At 37.1% G+C, this 12,826-nt stretch overlaps 1 protein-coding gene across 8 annotated transcripts in view; it reads left to right on the top strand.

Annotated features, from left to right (window-relative positions):
• CROT (carnitine O-octanoyltransferase) overlaps positions 1-12,826 on the top strand; it is a 51,121-nt gene that overhangs the window by 17,971 nt on the left and 20,324 nt on the right. For all 8 annotated transcript variants that reach the window (XR_014067457.1, XR_014067459.1, XR_014067458.1 and 5 more), the window contains 3 exons: positions 7,454-7,547; positions 8,388-8,513; positions 10,675-10,776. Coding sequence is in view for 5 of the 8 variants with exons in the window: in XM_081536509.1 (XP_081392635.1) it covers positions 7,454-7,547; positions 8,388-8,513; positions 10,675-10,776 (322 nt within the window). In the remaining 3 variants the exon portion in view is untranslated. The remainder of the gene's footprint in view (positions 1-7,453; positions 7,548-8,387; positions 8,514-10,674; positions 10,777-12,826) is intronic.

Genomic DNA, 12,826 nt, shown 5'->3' with positions numbered 1-12,826 from the left:
TAACAGTCTCATTTTTTTAAGTGTGGTCTTGATTTGACCTTCGCCTGTCCCTTCAACCTTGTCCTGCTCTTCCTCCCTCTGCATCCTATTCTTCTACCCAGTTTCTCTGCTTGCAGTTCTGATATGTTAGATTGTCTATAATCTTTGCATGTGCTCATGCTTTCTATTGGCTGCCTTCTCCTGCTTTGTCCACCTTTTAAGTAAGAATTGCTCCTCGTGCTTTGTTTCTGTTCACATGTCACCACAGACTTACTACTTCCTATTTTATGTCTTATTTCATAATTCCCCATCCACTTTCCTCTCTTCATGGCCCAAGGACTTAGCCTCTTATTTATCTTTATTATTAAATTGTATTGAAGTCATTTATTTCTATATTTTCACATTCAGATGGAGCTCTAAGAGATTACTTACCAGATTTTTTTCTTTAATTCCCTCTGCTTAATACAAAGCAGAAAGGTGTGGGTGTGGATGTGTGAGTGAACTGAGTGATTAGGCCAGCGCTATGCATTAGGAAATTTTATTTAGAAACATAAGTTACATATTAGTGGCATAAGATAGATCGGTCAGATTCTGAATCTTATGAGTTGGTGCCTCAAAAGAGATGTGTTAAAATTTGCAGTAATCCAGGAAAGAAGTTAGAGGTTGAGACTTTAGAATATGGAACACTGTTCATAAACAGTAAGATTCTACTGTATGGTACAGGGAACTATATTCAATATCTTATAATAAACTATAATGGAGAAGAATCTGAAAAAGAATATATATGTATAAAACTGAGTCACTTTGTTGTATATCAGAAAGTAACACAATGTTGTAAATCAACTATACTTCAATTTAAATTTTTCTTAAAAAGATAATGCAGAAAAAGTTTTGGAGATAAAATTAATTTGAATTGTTAACTGCATTTAGAAAGAAGGGAAGCTATTAAAGGAAGCTATTACTGAGTAAGTAAGTAACAGAAGAGGAAGTAACATTTCAGTTTTCAGTTTTTTCTTGTTTTTAATACTAGCTTTGAGGCAATTCACATACTATACAGTTCACCCATTTAAAGTGTGTATTTCAGCGTTTCTTAGAATATTCAGAATTGTGCTGTCATCTTCACAATCAACTTTAGAACATTTTTGTCACCCCCCAAAGCAAACCTGAACTGATAAGCAGTAATTCCCCATTTGCTCCCCAACTCTTACCCATCCATTAGCAGACATTTCTCATATTTCTCAAACACTCCCATCCCACCAGCCTGAGGTGGCCTTTCTATCTGTTTCACTTGACTTTTTGTCTCTCTGGTTTTCCTTCTCTGGACATTTCATATAAATGGACTCTTAAATGGCCTTTTCTGTCTAGGTTCTTTCAGATAGTACACCTTACATTTTCAGCATTCATCCATGTTGTAGTGTGTAGTGTGAGTGGTCCCCAATCTTTTTGGCACCAGAGACTGGGTTTCCTGGAAGACTGTTCTTCTACGGGCATGGACTGGTTTCATGATGATTCAAGCACATTATGTTTATTGTGCATTTTCTTTCTATTACTATCACATTGTAATATATAATGAAATAATTATGCAGTTGTCACTTGTCACTCACTGATAGGGTTTTGATACGAGTCCATAAGACCATGGTTTATCATGGTCTCTATGCAGTCAGACCTCTTCACTAGTGATAATCTGTATTTGCAGCCGCTCCCCAGAGCTAGCTAGCCTCACCACCTCACCTCTACCTCAGATCCTCAGGCATTAGATGCTCATAAGGAACTCAAAATCTAGATCCCTCACACGCCCAGTTCACAGCTCCCATGAGAACTGAATGCCCCTGCTGATATGATGAGAGACAGAACTCAGGTGGTAGTGGGAGCGATGGGAAGTGACTGTAAATACAGATGGAACTTTTGCTCACTTGCCCACTGCTCACCTCCTCTTGTGTAGCCTGGTTCCTAACAGGGATTGGAGACTCCTGGTAGCATTTATTAGTACTTCCTTTTTTTTGACTGAATAATAATGCAGTCGGTGGCTAGACCACATTTTGTTTAATTATTTATCAGTTGATAGACGTTTGGGTTGTTTTGACTTTTTGACTGCTGTGAATAATGCTGCTGTGGACATCTGTGTATAGGTTTTTGTGTGGACACTTCTCATGGGTGTATTCCTTGGAGTGGAATTGCTGGATCATACTTCTGTGTTTAACCATTTGAGGAACTGCCAAACTGTTTTCCAGTATGAGTGTACCATTTTGCATTCACATCAGCAGTACTTGAGGGTTCCAATTTATTTTCATTCTCACCAGCACTTGTTATTGTTAGCCTTTTTGATTGTAGCCATCCTAGAGAGTATGAAGTAGGATCTCATTGTGGTTTAGAGTTGTGTCTCCATAATGATGAGATTGAACATATTTTCATGTGCCTGTGACTGTAAACTCTGGGAGGTAGTGAAGGACAGGGGAGCCTGGTGTGCTGCAGTCCATAGGATCACAAAGAGTTGGATATGACTTAGCGACTGAACAACAACTTGGAGAAATGTCTGTTCAAATCCTTTACTGATTCTTAATTGGGTTATTTGTCTTTTTTATTTATTTATTTATTTATTTTAGTTGGGGGCTAATTACTTTACAATATTGTAGTAGTTTTTGCCATACATTGACATGAATATTTGTCTTTCTTATTATTGAGTTGTAAAACTTTATATATCCTAGATGTAAGTCCCTTATCAGATACATAAATTACATATATTTTTCTCCCATTCTAGTGTTTGCTTCACTTTCTTCATGGTTGCTTGTGAAGGGCCAACATTTTAATTTTGTAGAGTTCAGTTTATCTATTCCTCAGTTATTTGTACTTTTAGTGTCATATCTTAGAAACCATTCCCTAATCCATAGTCATGAAGAGATATCTATGTTTTCTTCTAAGGTCAGTTTTGTCTTGATTTGTAGGAAGTCAGGGAGATAATTTTTAAATGTATATTTAATTTGGAATGTTGGCAGAAATTGAGGTGGATATATCCAACAAGCATTTGGAAATTTGGTACCAGAAATTTAGAGAGAAAATAGGGTTAAAGTTAGAGATTTGGTTGCCTCTTAGGTAAAGGTGATAATTGAAGCTATGCAAGTAGTGGATGAAATTACCAAAGAAGAAACTTGTAGAAGAGGTTGGGGGAGGCCACTGGGGGGAAATTTGGGAAGACACACATTTGATGGTGGATAGAGAACAGCAGTCAGTGAAAAAGACCAATTAGTCAGTGAATTAGAAAGACCACAATATAACAGTGCTACAAAAGCCAAGGCAGAGAGAATTTCAAGATTGACTCCTGGGTGGTAAACAACTTTATAAAGAGAAAAATGAGACTGAGATAAAGCTGCTAGATCTTACGGGATGCCATTGCTAATATTCAGAAACACATTTTCAGGATAATCACTGAAGGACAAAACCTGATTACAGTAAATTAAAGAATGAGTGGAAAGTAATGAAGGCAGAAAGATTTTGAGGAAATATCAAGGACAAAATATTTTAAGATATGTATGGTTCTGAAATGTAAATATTGTTAATACAAATTTTTGTGCTTTTAAATAACAGAAACTGCATGTGTACTGAAAACAAGTCCATAGATAGTCAGATTGAAGGAGAAGAGGGGTAATTACAGTTACCAAATCTATACCTCTTTTTACAATATGAATAGAGAAGTTATTTTTAAACCACCTTTGAGGTATGATTGACATACAAAGCTGTGCATATTTTTTCTGTACAACTGGATGAGTTTGGAGATAAGTATACACTGATTAAACTATTACCATAATGGATACCGTAAACATATTCATCACCTCCAAAGGTGTCCTTCCCTCTTTATTTTTAAAAAAATTTTCGGTGGTAAGAACACTTACCTTAAGATCTACCCTCTTAGCAAATTTTTAAAAGTGTAGTACAGTATTATCAACTACAGCACTATGCTGTACAATAGATCTCTAGGACTTACTTATCTTGTATAACTGAAACTTTGTGTCACTTGGCAGTGCTGTGCTTAGTTGCTCAGTCGTGTCTGACTCTTTGTGACCCCGTGGACTGTAGCCCACCAGGCTCTTCTGTCTCTGGGGATTCTCCAGGCAAGAATACTGGATTGCCATATAATATATGGTTGCCATGCCCTCCTCTCAGGGATTTTCCCAATCCAGGTCTCCTGCATGGCAGACAAGTTCTTTACTGACTGAGCCATCAGGGAAGCCCAAGAATACTGGAGTGAGGAGCCTCTCCCTTCTCCAGGAGATCTTCCCGACCCAGAAATTAAACCAGGGTCTCCTACATTGCAGGTGGATTCTAATGCCTCCTCATTTTCTCCTTAGCCCGGCCCCTGGCACCCACCATTCTTTTCTGCTTCTAAGAGTTTTATCTATTTTAGATTCCACATATAAGTGATACCATGTAGTGTTTCTTCTGTGTTTAGCTTATTTCATTTAGGATAGTGTCCATCAGATTCATTCACATTGTTGCAAATAGTGGAATTTCTTTCTTAAAGCTGAATAAAATTCCATGTGTATGTTTATACTACATCTTGTTTATTCATTCATCCATCATTAAATATTTAAATTGCTTTTGCCTCTTGGCTATTGTGAATAATACTGCAAGGAACATGAGAATGCAGAAGTCTCTTCGAGACCCTGGTTTCAGTTCCTTTGGGTATGTACACAGAACTGGGATTGCTGGATCATAAAGTATCTCTATTTTTAATTTCTTGAGGAACCTCCATAGTTTTCTATAGTGGCTGCACCAATTGACAGTTCCACCAGCAGTGCAGAAGGGTTCTGTTTTCTCCACATCATCATCAGCGCTTGTTACTGCTTGTCTTTTTGATAATAGTCATTCTGACAGGTGTGAGAGGATATCTCATTGTACTTTTGATTTACATTTCCCTGATAATTAGTGATGTTGAGCACTTTTTCATGTACCTCTTAGCCATTTTTATATCTTCTTTGGAGAAATGTCTGTTCAGTTCCTTTGCCCATTTTTAAATCAGGTTGTTTGTTTTTTTGCAATCAAATTGTGAGGGTTCCTTGACCTCTTACCAGATATATTGGTTGCAGATATTTTCTCATATTCTGTAGTTTGCTTTTTCACTTCATTGTTTCCTTTACAGTGCTAAAGCTTTTGGTTTGATGTAATCTCATTTGTCTATTTTTACTTTTGTTGCCTGTGCTTTTGGTATCATATCTAAGAAATGATTGCAAAAGGTTAATGTATGGAAGCTTTTTTCCCGTATTTTCTTCCAGGAGTTTTATTGTTTCAGGTCTAATATTTAAGCCTTAAATCTATTTTGAATTGATTTCTGTGTAAGGTATAAGATAGGGGTCCAGTTTCATTCTTTTTATGTGGTGATTTTCCCAACACTGTTTACTTAAGGGGCTATCCATTTCCCATGTATTCTTGGTCTCCTTGGCACCTCAGTTAACTGTAACTGGATTTATTTATAGGCTCTCTGTTCAGTTCCATTGACCTGTATGAGTGTCACTTGTGCCATATTGTTTTGATTACTGTAGCTTTGTTTGGATTGACCAAGATGTTACAGAAAAACCCTGATGAACTTTTTGGTGAACCCAGTATATTTTTGGAAAACTCGGCAGTGGCTACAGGACTGGAAAAGGTCAGTTTTCATTCCAATCCCAAAGAAAGGCGATGCCAAAAAATGCTCAAACTACCGCACAATTGCACTCATTTCACACACTAGCAAAGTAATGCTCAAAATCCTCCAAGCCAGGCTTCAACAGTATGTGAACCGTGAACTTCCAGATGTTCAAACTGGTTTTAGAAAAGGCAGAGGAACCAGAGATCAAATTGCCAACATCTGTTGGATTATTGAGAAAGCAAGAGAGTTCCAGAAAAACATCTGTTTCTGCTTATTGACTATGCCAAAGCCTTTGACTGTGTGGATAACCACAAACTGTGGAAAATTTTAAAGAGATAGGAATACCAGACTACCTGATCTGCCTCCTGAGAAATCTGTATGTAGGTCAAGAAGCAACAGTTAGAACTGGGCGTGGAACACAGACTGGCTCCAAATAAGGAAAGGAGAACATCAAGGCTGTATATTGTCACCCTGCCTATTTAACTTATATGCAGAATACACCATGAGAAACGCTGGGCTGGATGAAGCACAAGCTGGAATTAAGATTGCCGGGAGAAATATCAATAACCTCAGATATGCAGATGACACCACCCTTATGGCAGAAAGTGAAGAGGAACTAAAGAGCCTATTGATGAAAGTGAAAGAAAAGAGTGGAAAAGTTGGCTTAAAACTCAACATTCAGAAAACTAAGATCATGGCATCTGGTCCCATCACTTAATGGCAAATAGATGGGGAAACAGTGACAGACTTTATTTTCTTGGACTCCAAAACCACTGCAGATGGTGACTGTAGCCATGAAATTAAAAGACGCTTGCTCCTTGGAAGAAAAGTTATGACCAACTTAGACAGCATATTAAAAAGCAGAAACATTACTTTGCCAACAAAGCTCCATCTAGTCAAGGCTATTTTTTTTCCAGTAGTCGTGTATGGAAGTGAGAGTTGGACTATAAAGAAAGCTGAGTGCTGAAGAATTAATGCTTTTGAACTGTGGTGTTGGAGAAGACTCTTGAGAGTCCCTTGGACAGCAAGGAGATCCAATCAGTCCATCCTAAAGGAAATCAGTCCTGAATATTCATTAGAAGGACTGATGCTGAAGCTGAAACACCAGTACTTTGGCCACCTGATGCAAAGAACGGACTCATTTGAAAAGACCCTGATGCTGGGAAAGATTGAGGGTAGGAGGAGAAGGGGACGACAGAGGATGAGATAGTTGGATGGCATCACCGACTCAGTGGACATGAGTTTGAGTAAACTCCGGGAGTTGGTGATGGATAGGGAGGCCTGGCATGCTGCAGTCCATGGGGTCACAAAGAGTCGGACACAACTGAGCAACTGAACTGAATAGTCTTTATAATGATTTTAAGTAACGATGGTACATGTGAAAATATTTAAAACTTTATGTTATTTCTATTTTGGGGATTAAACCCAAGTATTAATTGGATATAGAATAAGTCCTCTGTTAATATATTCACATAGTTTTTAGTTAGATAAAATGTATCTGATATTTGTGAGATTATGTACCAGAATATTTTTAAACTTCTCCATTATGCAGGGCATTTACTTGGATCTTGGAAGTGCATGTACCTATTGAGAGTATAAATTATATCAAGCAGAAAATTTATTTACTTAATCTCTTGTCAAGTGTACTGATGATATTAATAGGCACATAATCACTGTGGGAAAAAAATAAAGGTGTAGGAGATAACTCTGTTGCTGTAGAGACCATAATCCCTTTCTTTGGATAATACAGCAAAACGTTTAAATAATAATACACTTTGTAACCTATGAAAGGCCAAAGTAGCTAGTGCTCCTGCCTGTGCTCTTTTTGAATCTTCCTTATTTAATCTTCCAAAGGCAATTGACATACGTCCAAAAGAAATGCCACAGTGAACCTGACGGACCTGGGGTAGCAGCGTTAACTTCCGAGGAGCGAACTCGATGGGCTAAGGTTATAATTTACATTTTTCTTTTCTTTTGAGGTACAGTTGACTTACAGCATTATATTCCGGTATACACATAAGGATTCAGTATTTGTTTATATTGAGAAATGTCACAGTAAATCTAGTTAACGTCCATCACCATACAGAAAATTTAAAAATATTTTTCTTGTGATGAGAACTTTAAGATCTACTCTCTAGCAACTTTCAAATACGCAGTACAATATTATTAACTATAACTTAGACTTGGGGAGAGGATATACTATTATTTACATTTAAACTTCAAACACTGAACTCAAGGACATGCTGGCCCTTTGTTCAAACTTTGAAATAAAGACAAATGGACAGACAGCTTTAAGCTTTAAGCAGTTTTAAATACATTGTACAGTATTGAACAATCAGAAAATCTAGGGGGTGGCATAACTTTATCTGTGCTTAGTCACTCAGTCATATCCGACTTTTTGTGACCCCATGAACTGTAGCCCACCAGGCTCCTCTGTTTATGGGATTCTCCAGGCAAGAATACTCGAGTGGGTAGCCATTTCCTTCTCCAAGGGACCTTCCCAACTGAGGGGTCTAACCTGGGTCTCCTGAATTGCAGGCATTTTCTTTACTGTCTGAGCACCCAGGAAAGCAGGCATAACTTTAACCTTTATACATTTAGTAGCACAAGTGTAGGGACTAGGCATGCTATTGGAGAAGAAAACCTGTTCAGGACTCAATACAGAGGTCCTTGAATTTACACTTTTCTTGATGAACCTTTTCTCTTAACTTTTCAAAAACCTGTTGAGCTTTTCTGGCTATTTTATATTTAACTTGTAACATTTTATTTTTTTCTCCTTGCCCTTTAGGCACGAGAATATTTGATTAGTCTTAATCCAGAGAACCTGACTATGTTAGAAAAAATTCAGAGCAGTTTATTGGTATTTTGTTTAGATGATGACAGTCCACATGCTACACCAGAAGATTATTCTCAGGTATTCAACTATCTTGTTCTGTTATTTCTTTCTTTCTTGTTTTTTTTTTTTTTTTTAATTATTTTTGGCTGTGCTGGGTCTTTGTTGCTTTGCATGAGCTTTCTTTATAGTTGTGGCAAGCAGGATGTACTCTCCAGTTGCGGTGTGTGGGCTTCTCATCGCAATGGCTTCTCTTGTTGTGGAGACAGGCTCTAGGTGCATGGGCTTCAGTAGCTACCACTTATGGGCCGGACCTCTGTCCCCTGCGCTGGCAGATGGATTCTTAACCACGAGACCACCAGGAAAGTCCCTTGTTTTATTTCTTCCCACAGATTTTTCTGGAGAACTCTTGTGTAAATTGAACATGAGAAGAATTTTGTTACATGCAGGCCTTTTTTTTTTTTAAAGAATCACTTTATTAAGTATAATTGACATGCAAGAAACTGTATATATTTAATGTATACAACTTAGTTTGAAGTATACACCTATAAAACCACCTTGAAACATAATCGTGAAAACAATTGTCTCCTAGATTTTGGAAACATCTTTTATCTTAGAATGGGGCAGCTAAGAAAAGAAAGCACAAATACTAAGTCATAAATATTTTGTGCAAGCTTTTAAAACATTTTCTTAGCTATACACACACACACACACACACACACGTATCGTAAGATTATACATAAATAAATAATGCTTTGTAAATCCTTGCCACATTGTTCAGCTCTGTTTAGAAAGAAAGAAAGTGAAGTCGCTCAGTCATGTCCGACTCTTTGTGACCCCATGGGCTGTAGCCTCTGTCCATGGGATTTTCCAGGCAAGAGTACTGGAGTAGGTTGCCATTTCCTTCTCCAGAGGATCTTCCTGACCCAGGGATCGAACCTGGGTCTCCCACATTGTAGGCAGACGCTTTACTGTCTAAGCGGCAAGGCTGTTTAGACAGATCTTGTATGTTGTTTAAAGAAATATGAGTATTATTTGCTTATCACATGGCTGCTGCTGCTGCTGCTGAGTAGCTTCAGTCGTGTCCGACTCTGTGCGACCCCATAGATGGCAGCCCACCAGGTTCCCCTGTCCCTGGGATTCTCCAGGCATGAACACAGGAGTGGGGTGCCATTGCCTTCTCCGTATCACATGGCAGTGGTTCCCAGCCTTTCCATTGATTATAGAAAATTTGCATAAGGCATGGGGCAAAATGAGCTTTTCAAACCAAAGGTGACATGAAAACCTACCTATAGCCCACAGCAGTGGGCCTTGATACCTTAGTTGGTGAGGTCTGTCCTAAGAATTACATAACCCTTGTGACTTATTTTATCATTTGGTTTTATAGAACACACTGACGTTAGTGAGTTTAAGGATAATTGGGGTTTTATTTTTTTTTTCTGGGACATTACCATTTCCTGGGAAAAAATAAAAGATAAGCAGTTGTATTTGTAGGAATCTCAGAATCTTTGCATCTATCAGTATTGAATGAGAGAAATAAATAATATTGGATTGAAAAATCTTGTAGCTTGAAAACAATTTTTCCCTCTTTAGCTGCTTTTTTAAACGTAGAATCAACAAGCTGCTTGAGGAAGAATATATTTTAATGTTGCTCAGACTTTTTTTGCAATCTACAGTTAGACATATTTAGATTGCAGCTCATTAAACACACACACATGCTCACACGCACACAAATACATACATAATAGAAGTTTCACAAAACAGTAATTACTTTGACTATCTGTGATGTACTCTGATATTTATGTTCTATTGTTATTCTTTTTGTAAAGATGTTTACAGTGATTTCCCGACTCACTTATGGCCAAAACCTACCATTTGAGAAACTGGCTTAGTGGGATATGAATTCCTGAAATATTTTCCTTGTAACTAGATTCTGATGACTAAACTTATCAATGCTTCTTATCCTGTTAAAGTTGCAAACACCTTGTCCTTTCACTTTGATGTTCTCTAAACATTCATGAATATTGTCCCATACTCTTTTCTGTAGAATTTCTTTGATTTTGAGTATTTAGATAGTTAGGACCTGAATTATTATTTCTTGAGAATAGCTATTATTTTATTAAATTTGGTTTACCTTAAGAGAGGAAAAGTGAGATCATGTGTGTTTGTGTGTATTTAAGATACAAATACTTAAAAACCAATATTAAGATTCTTTTAATTTGAAATAATAAATTTATTTTAGGTTTCTGCAAAGATTCTTAATGGAGATCCAACAGTACGCTGGGGTGACAAATCTTATAACTTGATTGCCTTTTCTAATGGAGTATTTGGCAGTAATTGTGATGTAAGTAAACTACTGAAGTTACTTTTTCCTTTTACTCTTTTCAGTTAAATGAGTGGCAGTAATCTACAATAGTTAGGCTGTCCTGTGGCAGGATAATAAATCATTTTTTAGCTTTATGGCATTAGAGTAAAAGTTTTAGTTATGAATTCTCAGCAAAAACAGTATAGGACAAATTAGTTTCATCTGTAGTTAGGCTAACAGTTTGGTATGTATGTGTAAAATGGAATTTGCATGTATCTTTATGTAGTAGAAGCTCTTTTAAAATCGACTGCTACTTGTTGAAAATTACAACACATTTAAAAAGATATAGCATTATGTATATGTTCTGTGCACAGAGAAATGTATGTAGCTGTATTTGTACATTTACCTAGTAATTTGGTAACCTTGTTTAAAAAAATGACACATGATCTTTGGAACATTATTTACTTCTGGATAGTAAAATATCTGGTACTGGATAGCATTTTTTTTTTACCTTCTTTATAAAATACACACACACACACACACACAACTTGTTTCTCTTCTGTTCTCCTATGGTTGTCTTTATCATCTCTATCCTGCCATTTTCTGATGGACATTCAGGAGGTCTATGAACCAAGAAAATGAAGAAATCAACCTAAGTCAGAATTGCAATCTATACTTATAATCTTGTTATATAACTTTTCATAAAGTATGTGACTTGGTATAAAGTAATATGAGATAGATTTTTTTGTTTGTTTGGGGGCTTTCCTCCAAAAGATTTAGTGACTGTAAAATACTAAAAAGACCTGTAATGTTGATCTGGGTTCAGTAGTTGTACTAATGAGTAATTTTTTTCAGTTTTAGGTGATAGAACCCTAAATCAAACTGCCATTAAAATCAAACTGTCATTACCTTACGGAGATATTTATCGCATGGCGTACAGCTAAATTTGGGTTAGGTTGACTTCCAATGTCCAAATGCTTTCATTAGAAATTTCTACATTTTTTGGCATCACTTTCCTATGCTCAGCTTTATTTTTATGTAGACTGTACCATGTGATGGTTTTACCTACAGTCTCATGTTTTCACAGCTCTCCTAGTAGGTTATTGTTCTCCATGGAAATAGTCAGCTTTTTTTATTTTTTTTTTAACCCCTCTGGTTCCAGCAAAAGACCTGAGAATAATGCTTGTTGGTTGTATCAGCCTGTGTGAGTCTTGTGCACACTCCAGGGAGTCCACCTGGTCTGGGTCACATGCCAAACCTTGGCACCCAGCTAGTAGAATTACTCACTCATTCAAACCACCACAGAGATGTGCACTGGTTGCCTAAAGAAAAATAAAGTCATTGTTAACTGCCAGAGAAGGTGGAGTGGTTGATGTGCAGGTAATAGAATGTCTGTTAACAGTTGTCTTTCTTCTTCCTTAAGAGTCCCCTGTTGACAAAAGATTTCTTGTTAATTGCCTCAGCTTTTTTCTCTTCAGCTCCTTGTTTGGTTCTTCTTAACCTCCTCAGTCTGGTTTATAGCCTCACTATTCCCTGGAAACTGTGCTTTGTAAAGTAGTTAACAACCTTCTGGCTTCTTCCGTTTCTCCTTGACTTGTCAGATACAGAGGATCTCCCTCTTCTTCATGCACGTCTCACATTGCCTTTATCCTCCTAACAGTCTCTTCCTGTCTCCAGATTCTAAAACTGAGCTTAATATTATTCATAACCATTTTCCCCCTCTGCCTGCTCTCTCTTCTGGTTTGTTTGCACTTATATTTTTCTAGTTTTTACTTGGTACTCTCGTTTTGAGAGTTTTGTTTCACTGTATGTTAAATTGTTCAAACTGAGTGTTACATTGTTATGTAAGGGTTAAGTTACTCTCATCATCAAGAGCTTATCTTCTTGCTTTCCTCCCTCATTCCCAGCCTCCTTAAATTACCACCTTGTACTACTTTGATTTTTACTTATGGCATCAATATCCTGTGGTTCGCTCAAATTCAGGAGAAAGTAATTTTAATCATATTTTCTATTTTGGGATAAAAATACTGGTCCTATAATGAGCATGTGTCTTTGTACAACTGAGAGGCTTTCTTGTAGTAAAGTGAGT

Source organism: Giraffa tippelskirchi, chromosome 10 (assembly GCF_054371585.1).
Source record: "Giraffa tippelskirchi isolate mGirTip1 chromosome 10, T2T-mGirTip1v1.2.pri, whole genome shotgun sequence".
Taxonomy (NCBI): domain Eukaryota; kingdom Metazoa; phylum Chordata; class Mammalia; order Artiodactyla; family Giraffidae; genus Giraffa; species Giraffa tippelskirchi.
Note: the sequence above shows the minus strand (reverse complement) of the source record. Positions and strands in the feature narration are given on the sequence as shown.